Source organism: Electrophorus electricus, chromosome 14 (assembly GCF_013358815.1).
Source record: "Electrophorus electricus isolate fEleEle1 chromosome 14, fEleEle1.pri, whole genome shotgun sequence".
NCBI classification, from domain to species: Eukaryota; Metazoa; Chordata; class Actinopteri; order Gymnotiformes; family Gymnotidae; genus Electrophorus; species Electrophorus electricus.
This window is the reverse complement of record NC_049548.1, coordinates 3,271,380-3,297,418: the sequence shown is the minus strand read 5'-3', so window position 1 is coordinate 3,297,418 and position 26,039 is coordinate 3,271,380. Positions and strand designations below refer to the sequence as shown.

Below are 26,039 nucleotides of genomic sequence, written 5' to 3'. Positions count from 1 at the left end.
TCATGTAATTAACTGGATCTCTTGTAACTTTGAATAGTTACTGTATCTAGCTCATCATGTCTGTATTCTTCATCTGCAAAAATCTCCAGGAAGGGAGGAAGAATGAATGAATGAATGAATGAATCTATCTATCTATCTATCTATCTATCTATCTATCTATCTATCTATCTATCTATCTATCTATCTATCTATCTATCTATCTATCTATCTATCTATCTATCTATCTATCTATCTATCTATCTATCTATCTATCTATCTATCTATCAGACTGGCCCTTACAGCATGAGGAGGGAGGATGCACAGTGTACATTATAAGAGACAGAACTGAGAGCAGGAACAGTCACAACATAGTTCACACACTACATACATAAATCTTTAATAAGAAGCAGGAAATTCTAATCCTGAGATAACTGAGGGGGAAAAAACAGCATTTTTCACGTTTACTGGTAATCTCCTTACAGAAGCTGACATATGTAACTTTTTGCCCAGTCATACATTAATACTCAAAAAGACAACACTTTAACTGAGTCCAGTTTTATCAGCATTCTGAATTTGGTTAAAATAAGAAACAAGTTGTAAGAAGTAAACAATATTTATTTTGTTCACACAGGCAGTACAAACACTTTTACCATGATAAATCTCCACTATGGAATACAATGTTTGATCATATACAGTACAATACAGTACATGAAAAGTACAATATATAAAAAATGCAAAGTTAATAAGATTCAAGACGAGTCCAGAATAGTCTTATTAGAAGATGAAAAATGATTCATGTTATAAAATGACCTTCACTATAGCAGAACATATTTACCTTATTTTACCTAGTGTTTCTTTTTTCTGATAACGTGATAAATATGTCATCTGCCAAACAACTGAAGTATGAGAATTATGTATAGACTAAAAACCTGTATTACTACAAGACATTTCTAACTGAAATTATATTACTCTGTGGGTACCGGCATTGCTGGTATAGTCACATTGTCACCATATATTAATTTAATCAGTAATTTGGCAAAGTGGCATTTTTCATGAATAGGTCGAGGTCTCTTGGCTTGACCCTTTACCACTTAACCATAGCCATTTTCAGACATGTTCACATACAGCTGAGCACTCAGAATTAGCATCAGCTGTAAAAAATGTATGCCGTCCTAATATGTATGGCATAAGAACCCAACCCCTGCTTAAGGAATTGCACTTGCAAGCAAACCATGAGTTCAAAGAACCATAAACACCGTATCGGACCGGAATAACAGACTGTAAACCAAAGCATAACATAGATGCAACATAACAAATTGTAAGCACTTGGTCTAATATCTTCCAGATGGTTTCTCCCTCTAATTGTTAGGGCCAAATCTTTCAGGGAATAGCTGGGACTGGGTTGCCAGGGCAGCTTTGCGGGTGTAGGTGGTGCAGCGTCTGAGGATCTCTCGGGTGCGTGGACGAGGTGGTATTCTTGGCAGTCTGCCGCTTTCTGAATCGGTAGGGCTTGGCGGTTCCCCAGACACGCCACTGTGTGCGCTGTCAGATTCTGAATCGCTTTCTGGCTTTCCTGTGTCCTCCTCATCCTCAAAGCTCGAGCCCATAGAACTGACGGAGTGGAATCTGACGTCCATGCCATCACTGCTGCTGCAAATGCTGTCTGAGCAGCTGTTGGATCTGTCGTACTGGGCAGGAGTGCTGCACTCACGCTCAGAGACACCCTCCAGGGTGGCTGTGGGGGTCTGGTTAAGGGTGCAGCAGTAGAGCTTCTTTTGCAGGCCGGACATCGGGTCCGTGTACGGCCGCAGGTGCATGGAGGGCACATAGCCTGTCTTCCCATTGTATCTGTAAAAGAACAGTTACAAATAGTAACTATTAAATAGTCATTCAGCATCACCCACATAACAGCAAGGGCTCTTAAATAATCCATGTATTTCACTGAAAAAAACAACCCTGAGTCATTAGAAAGCAATTACATAATCTAGAGTACAATAGCACAGTGTTAGTATTACGTCCTGTAATCCTCTGTTGCACTGCTATAGTATTATCGTCCAGTCTCTGATAAATCTCTGATCTGTGTAATAGTCAGACCCTCGTGACACTTTGGTGCAGTGGTTTAGACATGTCCTCATTTCCTGGCTATAATATCTATAAAGACTAAAGACTAAATTACCTAGCAAGCCACCAGCCATTGTCAGACTTCTGCAACACCTCCAGTATGGTGCCAATGGCCACTGATAACTCATCTCTTGTTTTAGCAGTGTAGCTCCTTGCAGCACAGTACAGAGGAGCTAGGGGACAAAGAAAAAGGAAAAAATGAGAAAAACTTTATGGCATCCAAAAAAACAAACAAAAAAACCCCCAGCAAATGTACACCATGCGCCTACTCAGAAGACAGACATACTAGAAATCAGTACACGCTCCTTAACTTACTTTGAGCAGCTGCGTTATCCAGTTCATCATCTTCTTCTTCGTCCTCACATATCTCCAGGAAGGGAGCAGGAAACCAGGCTAAACATTTGGACTCATTTTCCACCAGCCACCATCCTAACAGAGAAGTACACATGCAATAAGAAATCATGGAACCTACATAGCTTAATTAATATTGTTGCAGGAGAACAGTTTCTCTTGCACTAGGTGAAACATGCCTCTCCCTATCTCAGTGTTAGTTTATCCAGACTGGCCCTTACAGCATGAGGAGGGAGGATGCACAGTGTACCTGCTTGGTCTTTGATGAGAACATCCAGTGTTTCATTCACAGCAACATTAAATGGTCTATTATTAGTGTCCTTCGTCTCATATGGAGCCACACACCGATATGTTTGGGTGACATACGGCTGCGTCACGTTCCCAGAGCTTAGCTTTCTACTGGCCAAGCCATTAGGGACAGCTTCTGGTTGAAAAATCATCACACTGCCAGGGATGGGAAAGAACAGTATTAAAACATTGCAAAAAACCCTCTATAGCCTACCAGATAGGTGATATTATACATTTGTAAAGTTGTGTTATTAAAATTAGTGCAACACACCTGTTCTGCACAAACTCTGGCTGCAACTCCTGCTCTTTGGGAAGGAAGAACTGAATGACGTCTGCCGCACCACTGATGCTGGGGTCACAGTTCAGAAGCTCAGTGCAGTACTTCTCCAGAGCCCTTCCACGACGTACATGCATAGCTGGGGACTTCTGAAAGTTCATCCTTAGCATTTGACCTGACAAAAGATGGTCAACCGTTTTATGATGCAATGCTGAAAGACTCGATGGATTTAACTAATGGGAATTAAACAAATTAAAGATGTACCTCTGAATCTGGGGAGCACTCTCTCTCGTTGATTTTCCACTGCAAATTGTTTTTTCAGTCGCTTCTGTTCGAAAAGTGGAAAAGACAGGGAATACATTACACTGCACTGATAACTGGTGTTCTTTCATATTAAAAAGTTTCCTATTAATCTTACATGAAATTCCTTGAAGTCCTGGAGGGATCTACACACGGTCACTTCGGTCTGATCCGACCACAGCACGGATGTCATGTACATCTGCAACAGAAGGGTAATATATGTTATAACAGGTAATTAATGATAATACATAAAAATCTATTTAATCATCACACATTGTCATCTTACTTTGGTCTTCTCTTTGTACATTATGCCGTTAATTCGGACGTCGATGGGAAAGCGATCAGCCATTGTGATTTCAGCAGCCGTCAAAGTGCGATAAAACAAATACTGTTGTAACGTTTCATTCGTCGGGCATCTAATTTATAGCGCACTCAGGCTGTTAAAGGCGGAGTAAATGTGTCCCATGTGACTTCTGCAAAGGAAGGAACAGGTACCTGCTAATTTAGCAGATGAAACGTGCACTACGTGATAGAGTGCCACACCTTCCTAAAATGTGCTCTGTGCATATTTGTATAAACTGACAAACCGAAGTGTTAATCAAAGCTTAATAGAAGTGCAACACTAAACATTTACAATAAAGTTACCGTGTCTATGGAATCTGTCTAATCTTTTCCAACAGGTTTCTCCCTTTTGCTGGCCAAATCTGTTTGGAAACAGGTGGGCTTGGGTTGCCAGAGTAGCTATGAGGGTGGGTGTAGATGGTGCAGCGGGTAAGGCTCTCGCGGGTTTGTGGGCGAGGGAAAAACCTTCATAGTTCTGGCAGTCTGCCACCTTCTAAATTATTAAGACTGACCACCTCCCTACAAAGTCCACTGTCCTCTCTGTTTACTTCTGGATCAGGTCCAACACCACCAATATTAGTGAAGTAATTAATGTAATTCATGTAATTAACTGGATCTCTTGTAACTTTGAATAGTTACTGTATCGAGCTCATCATGTCTATATTCTTCATCTGCAAAAATATTCAGGAAGGGAGGATTAATGAATGAATGAATGAATGAAAGAATGAATCTATCTATCTATCTATCTATCTATCTATCTATCTATCTATCTATCTATCTATCTATCTATCTATCTATCTATCTATCTATCTATCTATCTATCTATCTATCTATCTATCTATCTATCTATCTATCTATCAGACTGGCCCTTACAGCATGAGGAGGGAGGATGCACAGTGTACATTATAAGAGACAGAACTGAGAGCAGGAACAGTCACAACATAGTTCACACACTACATACATAAATCTTTAATAAGAAGCAGGAAATTCTAATCCTGAGATAACTGAGGGGGAAAAAACAGCATTTTTCACGTTTACTGGTAATCTCCTTACAGAAGCTGACATATGTAACTTTTTGCCCAGTCATACATTAATACTCAAAAAGACAACACTTTAACTGAGTCCAGTTTTATCAGCATTCTGAATTTGGTTAAAATAAGAAACAAGTTGTAAGAAGTAAACAATATTTATTTTGTTCACACAGGCAGTACAAACACTTTTACCATGATAAATCTCCACTATGGAATACAATGTTTGATCATATACAGTACAATACAGTACATGAAAAGTACAATATATAAAAATGCAAAGTTAATAAGATTCAAGACGAGTCCAGAATAGTCTTATTAGAAGATGAAAAATGATTCATGTTATAAAATGACCTTCACTATAGCAGAACATATTTACCTTATTTTACCTAGTGTTTCTTTTTTCTGATAACGTGATAAATATGTCACCTGCCAAACAACTGAAGTATGAGAATTATGTATAGACTAAAAACCTGTATTACTACAAGACATTTCTAACTGAAATTATATTACTCTGTGGGTACCGGCATTGCTGGTATAGTCACATTGTCACCATATATTAATTTAATCAGTAATTTGGCAAAGTGGCATTTTTCATGAATAGGTCGAGGTCTCTTGGCTTGACCCTTTACCACTTAACCATAGCCATTTTCAGACATGTTCACATACAGCTGAGCACTCAGAATTAGCATCAGCTGTAAAAAATGTATGCCGTCCTAATATGTATGGCATAAGAACCCAACCCCTGCTTAAGGAATTGCACTTGCAAGCAAACCATGAGTTCAAAGAACCATAAACACCGTATCGGACCGGAATAACAGACTGTAAACCAAAGCATAACATAGATGCAACATAACAAATTGTAAGCACTTGGTCTAATATCTTCCAGATGGTTTCTCCCTCTAATTGTTAGGGCCAAATCTTTCAGGGAATAGCTGGGACTGGGTTGCCAGGGCAGCTTTGCGGGTGTAGGTGGTGCAGCGTCTGAGGATCTCTCGGGTGCGTGGACGAGGTGGTATTCTTGGCAGTCTGCCGCTTTCTGAATCGGTAGGGCTTGGCGGTTCCCCAGACACGCCACTGTGTGCGCTGTCAGATTCTGAATCGCTTTCTGGCTTTCCTGTGTCCTCCTCATCCTCAAAGCTCGAGCCCATAGAACTGACGGAGTGGAATCTGACGTCCATGCCATCACTGCTGCTGCAAATGCTGTCTGAGCAGCTGTTGGATCTGTCGTACTGGGCAGGAGTGCTGCACTCACGCTCAGAGGACACCCTCCAGGGTGGCTGTGGGGGTCTGGTTAAGGGTGCAGCAGTAGAGCTTCTTTTGCAGGCCGGACATCGGGTCCGTGTACGGCCAGCAGGTGCATGGAGGGCACATAGCCTGTCTTCCCATTGTATCTGTAAAAGAACAGTTACAAATAGTAACTATTAAATAGTCATTCAGCATCACCCACATAACAGCAAGGGCTCTTAAATAATCCATGTATTTCACTGAAAAAAACAACCCTGAGTCATTAGAAAGCAATTACATAATCTAGAGTACAATAGCACAGTGTTAGTATTACGTCCTGTAATCCTCTGTTGCACTGCTATAGTATTATCGTTCAGTCTCTGATAAATCTCTGATCTGTGTAATAGTCAGACCCTCGTGACACTTTGGTGCAGTGGTTTAGACATGTCCTCATTTCCTGGCTATAATATCTATAAAGACTAAAGACTAAATTACCTAGCAAGCCACCAGCCATTGTCAGACTTCTGCAACACCTCCAGTATGGTGCCAATGGCCACTGATAACTCATCTCTTGTTTTAGCAGTGTAGCTCCTTGCAGCACAGTACAGAGGAGCTAGGGGACAAAGAAAAAGGAAAAAATGAGAAAAACTTTACGGCATCCAAAAAAACAAACAAAAAAACCCCCAGCAAATGTACACCATGCGCCTACTCAGAAGACAGACATACTAGAAATCAGTACATGCTCCTTAACTTACTTTGAGCAGCTGCGTTATCCAGTTCATCATCTTCTTCTTCGTCCTCACATATCTCCAGGAAGGGAGCAGGAAACCAGGCTAAACATTTGGACTCATTTTCCACCAGCCACCATCCTAACAGAGAAGTACACATGCAATAAGAAATCATGGAACCTACATAGCTTAATTAATATTGTTGCAGGAGAACAGTTTCTCTTGCACTAGGTGAAACATGCCTCTCCCTATCTCAGTGTTAGTTTATCCAGACTGGCCCTTACAGCATGAGGAGGGAGGATGCACAGTGTACCTGCTTGGTCTTTGATGAGAACATCCAGTGTTTCATTCACAGCAACATTAAATGGTCTATTATTAGTGTCCTTCGTCTCATATGGAGCCACACACCGATATGTTTGGGTGACATACGGCTGCGTCACGTTCCCAGAGCTTAGCTTTCTACTGGCCAAGCCATTAGGGACAGCTTCTGGTTGAAAAATCATCACACTGCCAGGGATGGGAAAGAACAGTATTAAAACATTGCAAAAAACCCTCTATAGCCTACCAGATAGGTGATATTATACATTTGTAAAGTTGTGTTATTAAAATTAGTGCAACACACCTGTTCTGCACAAACTCTGGCTGCAACTCCTGCTCTTTGGGAAGGAAGAACTGAATGACTTCTGCCTCACCACTGATGCTGGGGTCACATTTCAGAAGCTCAGTGCAGTACTTCTCCAGAGCCCTTCCACGACGTACATGCATAGCTGGGGACTTCTGAAAGTTCATCCTTAGCATTTGACCTGACAAAAGATGGTCAACCGTTTTATGATGCAATGCTGAAAGACTCGATGGATTTAACTAATGGGAATTAAACAAATTAAAGATGTACCTCTGAATCTGGGGAGCACTCTCTCTCGTTGATTATCCACTGCAAATTGTTTTTTCAGTCGCTTCTGTTCGAAAAGTGGAAAAGACAGGGAATACATTACACTGCACTGATAACTGGTGTTCTTTCATATTAAAAAGTTTCCTATTAATCTTACATGAAATTCCTTGAAGTCCTGGAGGGATCTACACACGGTCACTTCGGTCTGATCCGACCACAGCACGGATGTCATGTACATCTGCAACAGAAGGGTAATATATGTTATAACAGGTAATTAATGATAATACATAAAAATCTATTTAATCATCACACATTGTCATCTTACTTTGGTCTTCTCTTTGTACATTATGCCGTTAATTCGGACGTCGATGGGAAAGCGATCAGCCATTGTGATTTCAGCAGCCGTCAAAGTGCGATAAAACAAATACTGTTGTAACGTTTCATTCGTCGGGCATCTAATTTATAGCGCACTCAGGCTGTTAAAGGCGGAGTAAATGTGTCCCATGTGACTTCTGCAAAGGAAGGAACAGGTACCTGCTAATTTAGCAGATGAAACGTGCACTACGTGATAGAGTGCCACACCTTCCTAAAATGTGCTCTGTGCATATTTGTATAAACTGACAAACCGAAGTGTTAATCAAAGCTTAATAGAAGTGCAACACTAAACATTTACAATAAAGTTACCGTGTCTATGGAATCTGTCTAATCTTTTCCAACAGGTTTCTCCCTTTTGCTGGCCAAATCTGTTTGGAAACAGGTGGGCTTGGGTTGCCAGAGTAGCTATGAGGGTGGGTGTAGATGGTGCAGCGGGTAAGGCTCTCGCGGGTTTGTGGGCGAGGGAAAAACCTTCATAGTTCTGGCAGTCTGCCACCTTCTAAATTATTAAGACTGACCACCTCCCTACAAAGTCCACTGTCCTCTCTGTTTACTTCTGGATCAGGTCCAACACCACCAATATTAGTGAAGTAATTAATGTAATTCATGTAATTAACTGGATCTCTTGTAACTTTGAATAGTTACTGTATCTAGCTCATCATGTCTATATTCTTCATCTGCAAAAATATTCCAGGAAGGGAGGATTAATGAATGAATGAATGAATGAAGAATGAATCTATCTATCTATCTATCTATCTATCTATCTATCTATCTATCTATCTATCTATCTATCTATCTATCTATCTATCTATCTATCTATCTATCTATCTATCTATCTATCTATCTATCAGACTGGCCCTTACAGCATGAGGAGGGAGGATGCACAGTGTACATTATAAGAGACAGAACTGAGAGCAGGAACAGTCACAACATAGTTCACACACTACATACATAAATCTTTAATAAGAAGCAGGAAATTCTAATCCTGAGATAACTGAGGGGGAAAAAACAGCATTTTTCACGTTTACTGGTAATCTCCTTACAGAAGCTGACATATGTAACTTTTTGCCCAGTCATACATTAATACTCAAAAAGACAACACTTTAACTGAGTCCAGTTTTATCAGCATTCTGAATTTGGTTAAAATAAGAAACAAGTTGTAAGAAGTAAACAATATTTATTTTGTTCACACAGGCAGTACAAACACTTTTACCATGATAAATCTCCACTATGGAATACAATGTTTGATCATATACAGTACAATACAGTACATGAAAAGTACAATATATAAAAAATGCAAAGTTAATAAGATTCAAGACGAGTCCAGAATAGTCTTATTAGAAGATGAAAAATGATTCATGTTATAAAATGACCTTCACTATAGCAGAACATATTTACCTTATTTTACCTAGTGTTTCTTTTTTCTGATAACGTGATAAATATGTCACCTGCCAAACAACTGAAGTATGAGAATTATGTATAGACTAAAAACCTGTATTACTACAAGACATTTCTAACTGAAATTATATTACTCTGTGGGTACCGGCATTGCTGGTATAGTCACATTGTCACCATATATTAATTTAATCAGTAATTTGGCAAAGTGGCATTTTTCATGAATAGGTCGAGGTCTCTTGGCTTGACCCTTTACCACTTAACCATAGCCATTTTCAGACATGTTCACATACAGCTGAGCACTCAGAATTAGCATCAGCTGTAAAAAATGTATGCCGTCCTAATATGTATGGCATAAGAACCCAACCCCTGCTTAAGGAATTGCACTTGCAAGCAAACCATGAGTTCAAAGAACCATAAACACCGTATCGGACCGGAATAACAGACTGTAAACCAAAGCATAACATAGATGCAACATAACAAATTGTAAGCACTTGGTCTAATATCTTCCAGATGGTTTCTCCCTCTAATTGTTAGGGCCAAATCTTTCAGGGAATAGCTGGGACTGGGTTGCCAGGGCAGCTTTGCGGGTGTAGGTGGTGCAGCGGCTGAGGATCTCTCGGGTGCGTGGGCGAGGTGGCATTCTTGGCAGTCTGCCGCTTTCTGAATCGGTAGGGCTTGGCGGTTCCCCAGACACGCCACTGTGTGCGCTGTCAGATTCTGAATCGCTTTCTGGCTTTCCTGTGTCCTCCTCATCCTCAAAGCTCGAGCCCATAGAACTGACGGAGTGGAATCTGACGTCCATGCCATCACTGCTGCTGCAAATGCTGTCTGAGCAGCTTTTGGATCTGTCGTACTGGGCAGGAGTGCTGCACTCACGCTCAGGGACACCCTCCAGGGTGGCTGTGGGGGTCTGGTTAAGGGTGCAGCAGTAGAGCTTCTTTTGCAGGCCGGACATCGGGTCCGTGTACGGCCGCAGGTGCATGGAGGGCACATAGCCTGTCTTCCCATTGTATCTGTAAAAGAACAGTTACAAATAGTAACTATTAAATAGTCATTCAGCATCACCCACATAACAGCAAGGGCTCTTAAATAATCCATGTATTTCACTGAAAAAAACAACCCTGAGTCATTAGAAAGCAATTACATAATCTAGAGTACAATAGCACAGTGTTAGTATTACGTCCTGTAATCCTCTGTTGCACTGCTATAGTATTATCGTCCAGTCTCTGATAAATCTCTGATCTGTGTAATAGTCAGACCCTCGTGACACTTTGGTGCAGTGGTTTAGACATGTCCTCATTTCCTGGCTATAATATCTATAAAGACTAAAGACTAAATTACCTAGCAAGCCACCAGCCATTGTCAGACTTCTGCAACACCTCCAGTATGGTGCCAATGGCCACTGATAACTCATCTCTTGTTTTAGCAGTGTAGCTCCTTGCAGCACAGTACAGAGGAGCTAGGGGACAAAGAAAAAGGAAAAAATGAGAAAAACTTTACGGCATCCAAAAAAACAAACAAAAAAACCCCCAGCAAATGTACACCATGCGCCTACTCAGAAGACAGACATACTAGAAATCAGTACATGCTCCTTAACTTACTTTGAGCAGCTGCGTTATCCAGTTCATCATCTTCTTCTTCGTCCTCACATATCTCCAGGAAGGGAGCAGGAAACCAGGCTAAACATTTGGACTCATTTTCCACCAGCCACCATCCTAACAGAGAAGTACACATGCAATAAGAAATCATGGAACCTACATAGCTTAATTAATATTGTTGCAGGAGAACAGTTTCTCTTGCACTAGGTGAAACATGCCTCTCCCTATCTCAGTGTTAGTTTATCCAGACTGGCCCTTACAGCATGAGGAGGGAGGATGCACAGTGTACCTGCTTGGTCTTTGATGAGAACATCCAGTGTTTCATTCACAGCAACATTAAATGGTCTATTATTAGTGTCCTTCGTCTCATATGGAGCCACACACCGATATGTTTGGGTGACATACGGCTGCGTCACGTTCCCAGAGCTTAGCTTTCTACTGGCCAAGCCATTAGGGACAGCTTCTGGTTGAAAAATCATCACACTGCCAGGGATGGGAAAGAACAGTATTAAAACATTGCAAAAAACCCTCTATAGCCTACCAGATAGGTGATATTATACATTTGTAAAGTTGTGTTATTAAAATTAGTGCAACACACCTGTTCTGCACAAACTCTGGCTGCAACTCCTGCTCTTTGGGAAGGAAGAACTGAATGACGTCTGCCGCACCACTGATGCTGGGGTCACAGTTCAGAAGCTCAGTGCAGTACTTCTCCAGAGCCCTTCCACGACGTACATGCATAGCTGGGGACTTCTGAAAGTTCATCCTTAGCATTTGACCTGACAAAAGATGGTCAACCGTTTTATGATGCAATGCTGAAAGACTCGATGGATTTAACTAATGGGAATTAAACAAATTAAAGATGTACCTCTGAATCTGGGGAGCACTCTCTCTCGTTGATTATCCACTGCAAATTGTTTTTTCAGTCGCTTCTGTTCGAAAAGTGGAAAAGACAGGGAATACATTACACTGCACTGATAACTGGTGTTCTTTCATATTAAAAAGTTTCTTATTAATCTTACATGAAATTCCTTGAAGTCCTGGAGGGATCTACACACAGTCACTTCGGTCTGATCCGACCACAGCACGGATGTCATGTACATCTGCAACAGAAGGGTAATATATGTTATAACAGGCAATTAATGATAATACATAAAAATCTATTTAATCATCACACATTAAGTCATCTTACTTTGGTCTTGTCTTTGTACATTATGCCGTTAATTCGGACGTCGATGGGAAAGCGATCAGCCATTGTGATTTCAGCAGCCGTCAAAGTGGAATAAAACAAATACTGTTGCAACGTTTCATTCGTCGGGCATCTAATTTATAGCGCACTCGGGCTGTTAAAGGCGGAGTAAATGTGTCCCATGTGACTTCTGCAAAGGAAGGAACAGGTACCTGCTAATTTAGCGGATTAAACGTGCACTACCTGATAGAGCGCCACACCTTCCTTCGGCATCCGCCGGCGAGCGATACTGGCAACCCATACAACTTCACTGTCCTCATAGTCAACATGCTTCTTTCTGAAAAAGGTTAGCTCTGAAGTGTTGCTGTCTTCAGCGTCTTTTAAAAGCAATAAAGGAGAAAAATTATTTTACGTTCATATGCAATACTTTGATTTTTTTCCCCTGCTTTTAAGCACTTTTCCGTTTCACTTAACATTCCAGTTAATCGTTTAATTAAGATAAAAAATGGTTCATAAATGAAGTTGCACATTTAATTTAAATTACCGCTGTCACGTTCGGTTTCATCCTTTATTTTTAACTTCTTGTTTGTTTGTTTGTTTTTTTATTGCTCTCCTGTTACGGTGCGGTGAGCGTTGCATTATTTCCTTTGGCGCTAGTTTCACTTTCCACACGGTACTTGTGAAGTGTTGTCACCGACTGCTCCGCCGCCGCAAAGTCACGTGGTACGGCCCGCGGCGTGCAGGGAGATCCACGTGTACTGTGTTTATGTTGTAACCACGCCCCCCGGGACCGGACACACGTGCGCAGGGTTTAATGCTGATGTCTCGTGTCTATGCAAACCCCTCTCCGTGTGTGCGCCCTTTGTTGGTCATTGTCGCTACGTGTGTGTTGAACTCGAGCTGTGTAGCCCTAACGTTGGTTTTGTCCCATGTGAAAGTCTAGGAAGTCTGTGCGTCCTGCTTTGTGGCACTCGGGCCGGGAGCAACGTTAAGAGTGTACAGCTTGCTCTGTTAGCTTCCTGTTTCTGAGAGGGTGAATTCAGCTAAATGGGGTTTTGTTATTCTATTGCAGTCTAAATTTAAAAACGGTTACACTGGTAGCTAGCAAAAAATAATTTAACAAAACTGAGCTGTGCTCTATACATCGTCTTTTATGAGATTTCAAAGGGAGGACCATGCTGAAATGGCAGTAATGCAAGCCTTTGTTTTACATACTCTTGTCTGGTAAATGGCTCAAAGCATTTGACATCTGGCTCTTAATGCTGTCATCAGTGATTGAGTCACCGCTTTTTAAAAATTCTAATCTTGATTTTTATTTTTAATCCAGCATGAATAAAGCCAGAGAGGCTGTACAAAGCTGTAAGAAAGTAATATTTATTGCATTTACAGACAGCAGCAAGAATCCTTTGAATGGCATGAATGTTATAATAGTGAGGTATGTGGGAAAAACAGAATGGAATGGCACAAAAATAACAAAACATAATAAACATGTAGCATCCAGAGCATTAAGGAGGAAACAAAAATATGCATTAAAAGTTGATGAAAATAAACCACAGTAATATAATGTGAATAATGAAAGTCATAAAGCTTTATTTTTCACTTCAAAAGTGAAAAAAAGGTGTCACCTCTTACCTGACATGACTGGAAATTACTGACCTGGCAGGTCTGATAAATAGAATAGAATCTGTTTTACCACTGTAACTGTCAGATGGAAACCTAAAATGTGCTCTGTGCATATTTGTATAAACTGACAAACCAAAGTGTTAACCAAAGCTTAATAGAAGTGCAACACTAAACATTTACAATAAAGTAACCGTGTCTATGGAATCTGTCTAATCTTTTCCAACAGGTTTCTCCCTTTTGCTGGCCAAATCTGTTTGGAAACAGGTGGGCTTGGGTTGCCAGAGTAGCTATGAGGGTGGGTGTAGATGGTGCAGCGGGTAAGGCTCTCGCGGGTTTGTGGGCGAGGGAAAAACCTTCATAGTTCTGGCAGTCTGCCACCTTCTAAACTATTAAGACTGACCACCTCCCTACAAAGTCCACTGTCCTCTCTGTTTACTTCTGGATCAGGTCCAACACCACCAATATTAGTGAAGTAATTAATGTAATTCATGTAATTAACTGGATCTCTTGTAACTTTGAATAGTTACTGTATCTAGCTCATCATGTCTATATTCTTCATCTGCAAAAATATTCAGGAAGGGAGGATTAATGAATGAATGAATGAATGAATGAATCTATCTATCTATCTATCTATCTATCTATCTATCTATCTATCTATCTATCTATCTATCTATCTATCTATCTATCTATCTATCTATCTATCTATCTATCTATCTATCAGACTGGCCCTTACAGCATGAGGAGGGAGGATGCACAGTGTACATTATAAGAGACAGAACTGAGAGCAGGAACAGTCACAACATAGTTCACACACTACATACATAAATCTTTAATAAGAAGCAGGAAATTCTAATCCTAAAATAACTGAGGGGGAAAAAACAGCATTTTTCACGTTTACTGGTAATCTCCTTACAGAAGCTGACATATGTAACTTTTTGCCCAGTCATACATTAATACTCAAAAAGACAACACTTTAACTGAGTCCAGTTTTATCAGCATTCTGAATTTGGTTAAAATAAGAAACAAGTTGTAAGAAGTAAACAATATTTATTTTGTTCACACAGGCAGTACAAACACTTTTACCATGATAAATCTCCACTATGGAATACAATGTTTGATCATATACAGTACAATACAGTACATGAAAAGTACAATATATAAAAAATACAAAGTTAATAAGAGTCAAGACGAATCTACAATTTTCTTAGTAGAAGATGAAAAATGATTCATGTTATAAAATGACCTTCACTATAGCAGAACATATTTACCTTATTTTACCTAGTGTTTCTTTTTTCTGATAACGTGATAAATATGTCACCTGCCAAACAACTGAAGTAGGAGAATTATGTATAGACTAAAAACCTGTAATACTACAAGACATTTCTAACTGAAATTATATTACTCTGTGGGTACCAGCATTGCTGGTATAGTCACATTGTCACCATATATTAATTTAATCAGTAATTTGGCAAAGTGGCATTTTTCATGAATAGGTCGAGGTCTCTTGGCTTGACCCTTTACCACTTAACCATAGCCATTTTCAGACATGTTCACATACAGCTGAGCACTCAGAATTAGCATCAGCTGTAAAAAATGTATGCCGTCCTAATATGTATGGCATAAGAACCCAACCCCTGCTTAAGGAATTGCACTTGCAAGCAAACCATGAGTTCAAAGAACCATAAACACCGTATCGGACCGGAATAACAGACTGTAAACCAAAGCATAACATAGATGCAACATAACAAATTGTAAGCACTTGGTCTAATATCTTCCAGATGGTTTCTCCCTCTAATTGTTAGGGCCAAATCTTTCAGGGAATAGCTGGGACTGGGTTGCCAGGGCAGCTTTGCGGGTGTAGGTGGTGCAGCGGCTGAGGATCTCTCGGGTGCGTGGGCGAGGTGGCATTCTTGGCAGTCTGCCGCTTTCTGAATCGGTAGGGCTTGGCGGTTCCCCAGACACGCCACTGTGTGCGCTGTCAGATTCTGAATCGCTTTCTGGCTTTCCTGTGTCCTCCTCATCCTCAAAGCTCGAGCCCATAGAACTGACGGAGTGGAATCTGACGTCCATGCCATCACTGCTGCTGCAAATGCTGTCTGAGCAGCTGTTGGATCTGTCGTACTGGGCAGGAGTGCTGCACTCACGCTCAGGGACACCCTCCAGGGTGGCTGTGGGGGTCTGGTTAAGGGTGCAGCAGTAGAGCTTCTTTTGCAGGCCGGACATCGGGTCCGTGTACGGCCGCAGGTGCATGGAGGGCACATAGCCTGTCTTCCCATTGTATCTGTAAAAGAACAGTTACAAATAGTAACTATTAAATAGTCATTCAGCATCACCCACATAACAGCAAGGGCTCTTAAATAATCCATGTATTTCACTGAAAAAAACAACCCTGAGTCATTAGAAAGCAATTACATAATCTAGAGTACAATAGCACAGTGTTAGTATTACGTCCTGTAATCCTCTGTTGCACTGCTATAGTATTATCGTCCAGTCTCTGATAAATCTCTGATCTGTGTAATAGTCAGACCCTCGTGACACTTTGGTGCAGTGGTTTAGACATGTCCTCATTTCCTGGCTATAATATCTATAAAGACTAAAGACTAAATTACCTAGCAAGCCACCAGCCATTGTCAGACTTCTGCAACACCTCCAGTATGGTGCCAATGGCCACTGATAACTCATCTCTTGTTTTAGCAGTGTAGCTCCTTGCAGCACAGTACAGAGGAGCTAGGGGACAAAGAAAAAGGAAAAAATGAGAAAAACTTTACGGCATCCAAAAAAACAAACAAAAAAACCCCCAGCAAATGTACACCATGCGCCTACTCAGAAGACAGACATACTAGAAATCAGTACATGCTCCTTAACTTACTTTGAGCAGCTGCGTTATCCAGTTCATCATCTTCTTCTTCGTCCTCACATATCTCCAGGAAGGGAGCAGGAAACCAGGCTAAACATTTGGACTCATTTTCCACCAGCCACCATCCTAACAGAGAAGTACACATGCAATAAGAAATCATGGAACCTACATAGCTTAATTAATATTGTTGCAGGAGAACAGTTTCTCTTGCACTAGGTGAAACATGCCTCTCCCTATCTCAGTGTTAGTTTATCCAGACTGGCCCTTACAGCATGAGGAGGGAGGATGCACAGTGTACCTGCTTGGTCTTTGATGAGAACATCCAGTGTTTCATTCACAGCAACATTAAATGGTCTATTATTAGTGTCCTTCGTCTCATATGGAGCCACACACCGATATGTTTGGGTGACATACGGCTGCGTCACGTTCCCAGAGCTTAGCTTTCTACTGGCCAAGCCATTAGGGACAGCTTCTGGTTGAAAAATCATCACACTGCCAGGGATGGGAAAGAACAGTATTAAAACATTGCAAAAAACCCTCTATAGCCTACCAGATAGGTGATATTATACATTTGTAAAGTTGTGTTATTAAAATTAGTGCAACACACCTGTTCTGCACAAACTCTGGCTGCAACTCCTGCTCTTTGGGAAGGAAGAACTGAATGACGTCTGCCGCACCACTGATGCTGGGGTCACAGTTCAGAAGCTCAGTGCAGTACTTCTCCAGAGCCCTTCCACGACGTACATGCATAGCTGGGGACTTCTGAAAGTTCATCCTTAGCATTTGACCTGACAAAAGATGGTCAACCGTTTTATGATGCAATGCTGAAAGACTCGATGGATTTAACTAATGGGAATTAAACAAATTAAAGATGTACCTCTGAATCTGGGGAGCACTCTCTCTCGTTGATTTTCCACTGCAAATTGTTTTTTCAGTCGCTTCTGTTCGAAAAGTGGAAAAGACAGGGAATACATTACACTGCACTGATAACTGGTGTTCTTTCATATTAAAAAGTTTCCTATTAATCTTACATGAAATTCCTTGAAGTCCTGGAGGGATCTACACACGGTCACTTCGGTCTGATCCGACCACAGCACGGATGTCATGTACATCTGCAACAGAAGGGTAATATATGTTATAACAGGCAATTAATGATAATACATAAAAATCTATTTAATCATCACACATTGTCATCTTACTTTGGTCTTCTCTTTGTACATTATGCCGTTAATTCGGACGTCGATGGGAAAGCGATCAGCCATTGTGATTTCAGCAGCCGTCAAAGTGCGATAAAACAAATACTGTTGTAACGTTTCATTCGTCGGGCATCTAATTTATAGCGCACTCAGGCTGTTAAAGGCGGAGTAAATGTGTCCCATGTGACTTCTGCAAAGGAAGGAACAGGTACCTGCTAATTTAGCGGATTAAACGTGCACTACCTGATAGAGCGCCACACCTTCTTTGGCATCCGCCGGCGAGCGATACTGGCAACCCATACAACTTCACTGTCCTCATAGTCAACATGCTTCTTTCTGAAAAAGGTTAGCTCTGAAGTGTTGCTGTCTTCAGCGTCTTTTAAAAGCAATAAAGGAGAAAAATTATTTTACGTTCATATGCAATACTTTGATTTTTTTCCCCTGCTTTTAAGCACTTTTCCGTTTCACTTAACATTCCAGTTAATCGTTTAATTAAGATAAAAAATGGTTCATAAATGAAGTTGCACATTTAATTTAAATTACCGCTGTCACGTTCGGTTTCATCCTTTATTTTTAACTTCTTGTTTGTTTGTTTGTTCTTTTATTGCTCTCCTGTTACGGTGCGGTGAGCGTTGCATTATTTCCTTTGGCGCTAGTTTCACTTTCCACACGGTACTTGTGAAGTGTTGTCACCGACTGCTCCGCCGCCGCAAAGTCACGTGGTACGGCCCGCGGCGTGCAGGGAGATCCACGTGTACTGTGTTTATGTTGTAACCACGCCCCCCGGGACCGGACACACGTGCGCAGGGTTTAATGCTGATGTCTCGTGTCTATGCAAACCCCTCTCCGTGTGTGCGCCCTTTGTTGGTCATTGTCGCTACGTGTGTGTTGAACTCGAGCTGTGTAGCCCTAACGTTGGTTTTGTCCCATGTGAAAGTCTAGGAAGTCTGTGCGTCCTGCTTTGTGGCACTCGGGCCGGGAGCAACGTTAAGAGTGTACAGCTTGCTCTGTTAGCTTCCTGTTTCTGAGAGGGTGAATTCAGCTAAATGGGGTTTTGTTATTCTATTGCAGTCTAAATTTAAAAACGGTTACACTGGTAGCTAGCAAAAAATAATTTAACAAAACTGAGCTGTGCTCTATACATCGTCTTTTATGAGATTTCAAAGGGAGGACCATGCTGAAATGGCAGTAATGCAAGCCTTTGTTTTACATACTCTTGTCTGGTAAATGGCTCAAAGCATTTGACATCTGGCTCTTAATGCTGTCATCAGTGATTGAGTCACCGCTTTTTAAAAATTCTAATCTTGATTTTTATTTTTAATCCAGCATGAATAAAGCCAGAGAGGCTGTACAAAGCTGTAAGAAAGTAATATTTATTGCATTTACAGACAGCAGCAAGAATCCTTTGAATGGCATGAATGTTATAATAGTGAGGTATGTGGGAAAAACAGAATGGAATGGCACAAAAATAACAAAACATAATAAACATGTAGCATCCAGAGCATTAAGGAGGAAACAAAAATATGCATTAAAAGTTGATGAAAATAAACCACAGTAATATAATGTGAATAATGAAAGTCATAAAGCTTTATTTTTCACTTCAAAAGTGAAAAAAGGTGTCACCTCTTACCTGACATGACTGGAAATTACTGACCTGGCAGGTCTGATAAATAGAATAGAATCTGTTTTACCACTGTAACTGTCAGAGGGAAACCTAAAATGTGCTCTGTGCATATTTGTATAAACTGACAAACCAAAGTGTTAACCAAAGCTTAATAGAAGTGCAACACTAAACATTTACAATAAAGTAACCGTGTCTATGGAATCTGTCTAATCTTTTCCAACAGGTTTCTCCCTTTTGCTGGCCAAATCTGTTTGGAAACAGGTGGGCTTGGGTTGCCAGAGTAGCTATGAGGGTGGGTGTAGATGGTGCAGCGGGTAAGGCTCTCGCGGGTTTGTGGGCGAGGGAAAAAACCTTCATAGTTCTGGCAGTCTGCCACCTTCTAAACTATTAAGACTGACCACCTCCCTACAAAGTCCACTGTCCTCTCTGTTTACTTCTGGATCAGGTCCAACACCACCAATATTAGTGAAGTAATTAATGTAATTCATGTAATTAACTGGATCTCTTGTAACTTTGAATAGTTACTGTATCTAGCTCATCATGTCTATATTCTTCATCTGCAAAAATATTCAGGAAGGGAGGATTAATGAATGAATGAATGAATGAATGAATCTATCTATCTATCTATCTATCTATCTATCTATCTATCTATCTATCTATCTATCTATCTATCTATCTATCTATCTATCTATCTATCTATCTATCTATCTATCTATCAGACTGGCCCTTACAGCATGAGGAGGGAGGATGCACAGTGTACATTATAAGAGACAGAACTGAGAGCAGGAACAGTCACAACATAGTTCACACACTACATACATAAATCTTTAATAAGAAGCAGGAAATTCTAATCCTAAAATAACTGAGGGGGAAAAAACAGCATTTTTCACGTTTACTGGTAATCTCCTTACAGAAGCTGACATATGTAACTTTTTGCCCAGTCATACATTAATACTCAAAAAGACAACACTTTAACTGAGTCCAGTTTTATCAGCATTCTGAATTTGGTTAAAATAAGAAACAAGTTGTAAGAAGTAAACAATATTTATTTTGTTCACACAGGCAGTACAAACACTTTTACCATGATAAATCTCCACTATGGAATACAATGTTTGATCATATACAGTACAATACAGTACATGAAAAGTACAATATATAAAAAATGCAAAGTTAATAAGATTCAAGACGAGTCCAGAATAGTCTTATTAGAAGATGAAAAATGATTCATGTTATAAAATGACCTTCACTATAGCAGAACATATTTACCTTATTTTACCTAGTGTTTCTTTTTTCTGATAACGTGATAAATATGTCACCTGCCAAACAACTGAAGTATGAGAATTATGTATAGACTAAAAACCTGTATTACTACAAGACATTTCTAACTGAAATTATATTACTCTGTGGGTACCGGCATTGCTGGTATAGTCACATTGTCACCATATATTAATTTAATCAGTAATTTGGCAAAGTGGCATTTTTCATGAATAGGTCGAGGTCTCTTGGCTTGACCCTTTACCACTTAACCATAGCCATTTTCAGACATGTTCACATACAGCTGAGCACTCAGAATTAGCGTCAGCTGTAAAAAATGTATGCCGTCCTAATATGTATGGCATAAGAACCCAACCCCTGCTTAAGGAATTGCACTTTTAAGCAAACCATGAGTTCAAAGAACCATAAACACCGTATCGGACCGGAATAACAGACTGTAAACCAAAGCATAACATAGATGCAACATAACAAATTGTAAGCACTTGGTCTAATATCTTCCAGATGGTTTCTCCCTCTAATTGTTAGGGCCAAATCTTTCAGGGAATAGCTGGGACTGGGTTGCCAGGGCAGCTTTGCGGGTGTAGGTGGTGCAGCGGCTGAGGATCTCTCGGGTGCGTGGGCGAGGTGGCATTCTTGGCAGTCTGCTGCTTTCTGAATCGGTAGGGCTTGGCGGTTCCCCAGACACGCCACTGTGTGCGCTGTCAGATTCTGAATCGCTTTCTGGCTTTCCTGTGTCCTCCTCATCCTCAAAGCTCGAGCCCATAGAACTGACGGAGTGGAATCTGACGTCCATGCCATCACTGCTGCTGCAAATGCTGTCTGAGCAGCTGTTGAATCTGTCGTACTGGGCAGGAGTGCTGCACTCACGCTCAGGGACACCCTCCAGAGTGGCTGTGGGGGTCTGGTTAAGGGTGCAGCAGTAGAGCTTCTTTTGCAGGCCGGACATCGGGTCCGTGTACGGCCGCAGGTGCATGGAGGGCACATAGCCTGTCTTCCCATTGTATCTGTAAAAGAACAGTTACAAATAGTAACTATTAAATAGTCATTCAGCATCACCCACATAACAGCAAGGGCTCTTAAATAATCCATGTATTTCACTGAAAAAAACCCCAACCCTGAGTCATTAGAAAGCAATTACATAATCTAGAGTACAATAGCACAGTGTTAGTATTATGTCCTGTAATCCTCTGTTGCACTGCTATAGTATTATCCTCCAGTCTCTGATAAATCTCTGCTCTGTGTAATAGTCAGACCCTCGTGACACTTTGGTGCAGTGGTTTAGACATGTCCTCATATCCTGGCTATAATATCTATAAAGACTAAAGACTAAATTACCTAGCAAGCCACCAGCCATTGTCAGACTTCTGCAACACCTCCAGCACGGTGCCAATGGCCACTGATAACTCATCTCTTGTTTTAGCAGTGTAGCTCCTTGCAGCACAGTACAGAGGAGCTAGGGGACAAAGAAAAAGGAAAAAATGAGAAAAACTTTACAGCATCCAAAAAAAACAAAAAAAACAAACATCAAATGTGCACCATGAGCCTACTCAGAAAACAGACATACTAGAAATCAGTACATGCTCCTTAACTTACTTTGAGCAGCTGCGTTATCCAGTTCATCATCTTCTTCTTCGTCCTCACATATCTCCAGGAAGGGAGCAGGAAACCAGGCTAAACATTTGGACTCATTTTCCACCAGCCACCATCCTAACAGAGAAGTACACATGCAATAAGAAATCATGGAACCTACATAGCTTAATAAATATTGTTGCAGGAGAACAGTTTCTCTTGCACTAGGTGAAACATGCCTCTCCCTATCTCAGTGTTAGTTTATCCAGACTGGCCCTTACAGCATGAGGAGGGAGGATGCACAGTGTACCTGCTTGGTCTTTGATGAGAACATCCAGTGTTTCATTCACAGCAACATTAAATGGTCTATTATTAGTGTCCTTCGTCTCATATGGAGCCACACACCGATATGTTTGGGTGACATACGGCTGCGTCACGTTCCCAGAGCTTAGCTTTCTACTGGCCAAGCCATTAGGGACAGCTTCTGGTTGAAAAATCATCACACTGCCAGGGATGGGAAAGAACAGTATTAAAACATTGCAAAAACCCTCTATAGCCTACCAGATAGGTGATATTATACATTTGTAAAGTTGTGTTATTAAAATTAGTGCAACACACCTGTTCTGCACAAACTCTGGCTGCAACTCCTGCTCTTTGGGAAGGAAGAACTGAATGACGTCTGCCGCACCACTGATGCTGGGGTCACAGTTCAGAAGCTCAGTGCAGTACTTCTCCAGAGCCCTTCCACGACGTACATGCATAGCTGGGGACTTCTGAAAGTTCATCCTTAGCATTTGACCTGATAAAAGATGGTCAACCGTTTTATGATGCAATGCTGAAAGACTCGATGGATTTAACTAATGGGAATTAAACAAATTAAAGATGTACCTCTGAATCTGGGGAGCACTCTCTCTCGTTGATTATCCACTGCAAATTGTTTTTTCAGTCGCTTCTGTTCGAAAAGTGGAAAAGACAGGGAATACATTACACTGCACTGATAACTGGTGTTCTTTCATATTAAAAAGTTTCTTATTAATCTTACATGAAATTCCTTGAAGTCCTGGAGGGATCTACACACAGTCACTTCGGTCTGATCCGACCACAGCACGGATGTCATGTACATCTGCAACAGAAGGGTAATATATGTTATAACAGGCAATTAATGATAATACATAAAAATCTATTTAATCATCACACATTAAGTCATCTTACTTTGGTCTTGTCTTTGTACATTATGCCGTTAATTCGGACGTCGATGGGAAAGCGATCAGCCATTGTGATTTCAGCAGCCGTCAAAGTGGAATAAAACAAATACTGTTGCAACGTTTCATTCGTCGGGCATCTAATTTATAGCGCACTCGGGCTGTTAAAGGCGGAGTAAATGTGTCCCATGTGACTTCTGCAAAGGAAGGAACAGGTACCTGCTAATTTAGCGGATTAAACGTGCACTACCTGATAGAGCGCCACACCTTCCTTCGGCATCCGCCGGCGAGCGATACTGGCAACCCATACAACTTCACTGTCCTCATAGTCAACATGCTTCTTTCTGAAAAAGGTTAGCTCTGAAGTGTTGCTGTCTTCAGCGTCTTTTAAAAGCAATAAAGGAGAAAAATTATTTTACGTTCATATGCAATACTTTGATTTTTTTCCCCTGCTTTTAAGCACTTTTCCGTTTCACTTAACATTCCAGTTAATCGTTTAATTAAGATAAAAAATGGTTCATAAATGAAGTTGCACATTTAATTTATATTACCGCTGTCACGTTCGGTTTCATCCTTTATTTTTAACTTCTTGTTTGTTTGTTTGTTTTTTTATTGCTCTCCTGTTACGGTGCGGTGAGCGTTGCATTATTTCCTTTGGCGCTAGTTTCACTTTCCACACGGTACTTGTGAAGTGTTGTCACCGACTGCTCCGCCGCCGCAAAGTCACGTGGTACGGCCCGCGGCGTGCAGGGAGATCCACGTGTACTGTGTTTATGTTGTAACCACGCCCCCCGGGACCGGACACACGTGCGCAGGGTTTAATGCTGATGTCTCGTGTCTATGCAAACCCCTCTCCGTGTGTGCGCCCTTTGTTGGTCATTGTCGCTACGTGTGTGTTGAACTCGAGCTGTGTAGCCCTAACGTTGGTTTTGTCCCATGTGAAAGTCTAGGAAGTCTGTGCGTCCTGCTTTGTGGCACTCGGGCCGGGAGCAACGTTAAGAGTGTACAGCTTGCTCTGTTAGCTTCCTGTTTCTGAGAGGGTGAATTCAGCTAAATGGGGTTTTGTTATTCTATTGCAGTCTAAATTTAAAAACGGTTACACTGGTAGCTAGCAAAAAATAATTTAACAAAACTGAGCTGTGCTCTATACATCGTCTTTTATGAGATTTCAAAGGGAGGACCATGCTGAAATGGCAGTAATGCAAGCCTTTGTTTTACATACTCTTGTCTGGTAAATGGCTCAAAGCATTTGACATCTGGCTCTTAATGCTGTCATCAGTGATTGAGTCACCGCTTTTTAAAAATTCTAATCTTGATTTTTATTTTTAATCCAGCATGAATAAAGCCAGAGAGGCTGTACAAAGCTGTAAGAAAGTAATATTTATTGCATTTACAGACAGCAGCAAGAATCCTTTGAATGGCATGAATGTTATAATAGTGAGGTATGTGGGAAAAACAGAATGGAATGGCACAAAAATAACAAAACATAATAAACATGTAGCATCCAGAGCATTAAGGAGGAAACAAAAATATGCATTAAAAGTTGATGAAAATAAACCACAGTAATATAATGTGAATAATGAAAGTCATAAAGCTTTATTTTTCACTTCAAAAGTGAAAAAAGGTGTCACCTCTTACCTGACATGACTGGAAATTACTGACCTGGCAGGTCTGATAAATAGAATAGAATCTGTTTTACCACTGTAACTGTCAGATGGAAACCTAAAATGTGCTCTGTGCATATTTGTATAAACTGACAAACCAAAGTGTTAACCAAAGCTTAATAGAAGTGCAACACTAAACATTTACAATAAAGTAACCGTGTCTATGGAATCTGTCTAATCTTTTCCAACAGGTTTCTCCCTTTTGCTGGCCAAATCTGTTTGGAAACAGGTGGGCTTGGGTTGCCAGAGTAGCTATGAGGGTGGGTGTAGATGGTGCAGCGGGTAAGGCTCTCGCGGGTTTGTGGGCGAGGGAAAAACCTTCATAGTTCTGGCAGTCTGCCACCTTCTAAACTATTAAGACTGACCACCTCCCTACAAAGTCCACTGTCCTCTCTGTTTACTTCTGGATCAGGTCCAACACCACCAATATTAGTGAAGTAATTAATGTAATTCATGTAATTAACTGGATCTCTTGTAACTTTGAATAGTTACTGTATCTAGCTCATCATGTCTATATTCTTCATCTGCAAAAATATTCAGGAAGGGAGGATTAATGAATGAATGAATGAATGAATGAATCTATCTATCTATCTATCTATCTATCTATCTATCTATCTATCTATCTATCAGACTGGCCCTTACAGCATGAGGAGGGAGGATGCACAGTGTACATTATAAGAGACAGAACTGAGAGCAGGAACAGTCACAACATAGTTCACACACTACATACATAAATCTTTAATAAGAAGCAGGAAATTCTAATCCTAAAATAACTGAGGGGGAAAAAACAGCATTTTTCACGTTTACTGGTAATCTCCTTACAGAAGCTGACATATGTAACTTTTTGCCCAGTCATACATTAATACTCAAAAAGACAACACTTTAACTGAGTCCAGTTTTATCAGCATTCTGAATTTGGTTAAAATAAGAAACAAGTTG

General features: G+C 40.7%; 5 protein-coding genes across 8 annotated transcripts; all 5 read right to left on the bottom strand.

Moving 5' to 3' along the window:
- Positions 1 to 576: 576 nt before the first annotated feature.
- Positions 577 to 3,686, bottom strand: LOC118242436 (NADPH oxidase organizer 1-like). The gene is made up of 8 exons (XM_035533753.1): positions 3,603 to 3,686; positions 3,435 to 3,515; positions 3,281 to 3,344; positions 3,011 to 3,191; positions 2,702 to 2,895; positions 2,416 to 2,529; positions 2,156 to 2,273; positions 577 to 1,827 (listed from the first exon to the last, which is right to left on the bottom strand). Exons 1-8 carry the CDS (start codon positions 3,663 to 3,665, stop codon positions 1,338 to 1,340), a joined length of 1,305 nt encoding a protein of 434 aa, XP_035389646.1. The 5' UTR covers positions 3,666 to 3,686; the 3' UTR covers positions 577 to 1,337.
- A 1,902-nt stretch (positions 3,687 to 5,588) lies between these two features.
- LOC118242415 (NADPH oxidase organizer 1-like) lies at positions 5,589 to 7,939 on the bottom strand. Its single transcript, XM_035533533.1, has 9 exons — positions 7,856 to 7,939; positions 7,688 to 7,768; positions 7,534 to 7,597; positions 7,264 to 7,444; positions 6,955 to 7,148; positions 6,669 to 6,782; positions 6,409 to 6,526; positions 6,020 to 6,080; positions 5,589 to 5,918 (listed from the first exon to the last, which is right to left on the bottom strand). Exons 1-9 carry the CDS (start codon positions 7,916 to 7,918, stop codon positions 5,589 to 5,591), a joined length of 1,206 nt encoding a protein of 401 aa, XP_035389426.1. The 5' UTR covers positions 7,919 to 7,939.
- Positions 7,940 to 9,065: 1,126 nt separating this feature from the next.
- On the bottom strand, positions 9,066 to 12,728 carry LOC118242391 (NADPH oxidase organizer 1-like). Of its 2 annotated transcripts, XM_035533249.1 has the most exons (10): positions 12,635 to 12,728; positions 12,334 to 12,467; positions 12,094 to 12,104; positions 11,924 to 12,004; positions 11,770 to 11,833; positions 11,500 to 11,680; positions 11,191 to 11,384; positions 10,905 to 11,018; positions 10,645 to 10,762; positions 9,066 to 10,316 (listed from the first exon to the last, which is right to left on the bottom strand). In XM_035533249.1, exons 2-10 carry the CDS (start codon positions 12,389 to 12,391, stop codon positions 9,827 to 9,829), a joined length of 1,311 nt encoding a protein of 436 aa, XP_035389142.1. In that variant the 5' UTR covers positions 12,392 to 12,467; positions 12,635 to 12,728; the 3' UTR covers positions 9,066 to 9,826. The 2 variants fall into 2 exon arrangements, with proteins under 2 accessions (XP_035389142.1, XP_035389143.1); XM_035533250.1 differs by lacking the exon at positions 12,635 to 12,728 and having other exon boundaries at positions 12,094 to 12,400.
- A 2,015-nt stretch (positions 12,729 to 14,743) lies between these two features.
- Positions 14,744 to 18,347, bottom strand: LOC118242431 (NADPH oxidase organizer 1-like). 2 transcript variants are annotated; one of them, XM_035533733.1, is made up of 9 exons: positions 18,310 to 18,347; positions 18,010 to 18,142; positions 17,602 to 17,682; positions 17,448 to 17,511; positions 17,178 to 17,358; positions 16,869 to 17,062; positions 16,583 to 16,696; positions 16,323 to 16,440; positions 14,744 to 15,994 (listed from the first exon to the last, which is right to left on the bottom strand). In XM_035533733.1, exons 2-9 carry the CDS (start codon positions 18,064 to 18,066, stop codon positions 15,505 to 15,507), a joined length of 1,299 nt encoding a protein of 432 aa, XP_035389626.1. In that variant the 5' UTR covers positions 18,067 to 18,142; positions 18,310 to 18,347; the 3' UTR covers positions 14,744 to 15,504. The 2 variants fall into 2 exon arrangements, with proteins under 2 accessions (XP_035389626.1, XP_035389625.1); XM_035533732.1 differs by lacking the exons at positions 18,010 to 18,142; positions 18,310 to 18,347 and adding an exon at positions 17,770 to 17,853.
- Positions 18,348 to 20,418: 2,071 nt separating this feature from the next.
- Positions 20,419 to 24,081, bottom strand: LOC118242430 (NADPH oxidase organizer 1-like). Of its 2 annotated transcripts, XM_035533714.1 has the most exons (10): positions 23,988 to 24,081; positions 23,687 to 23,820; positions 23,447 to 23,457; positions 23,277 to 23,357; positions 23,123 to 23,186; positions 22,853 to 23,033; positions 22,545 to 22,738; positions 22,259 to 22,372; positions 22,001 to 22,118; positions 20,419 to 21,669 (listed from the first exon to the last, which is right to left on the bottom strand). In XM_035533714.1, exons 2-10 carry the CDS (start codon positions 23,742 to 23,744, stop codon positions 21,180 to 21,182), a joined length of 1,311 nt encoding a protein of 436 aa, XP_035389607.1. In that variant the 5' UTR covers positions 23,745 to 23,820; positions 23,988 to 24,081; the 3' UTR covers positions 20,419 to 21,179. The 2 variants fall into 2 exon arrangements, with proteins under 2 accessions (XP_035389607.1, XP_035389608.1); XM_035533715.1 differs by lacking the exon at positions 23,988 to 24,081 and having other exon boundaries at positions 23,447 to 23,753.
- Between the last annotated feature and the right edge of the window lie 1,958 nt (positions 24,082 to 26,039).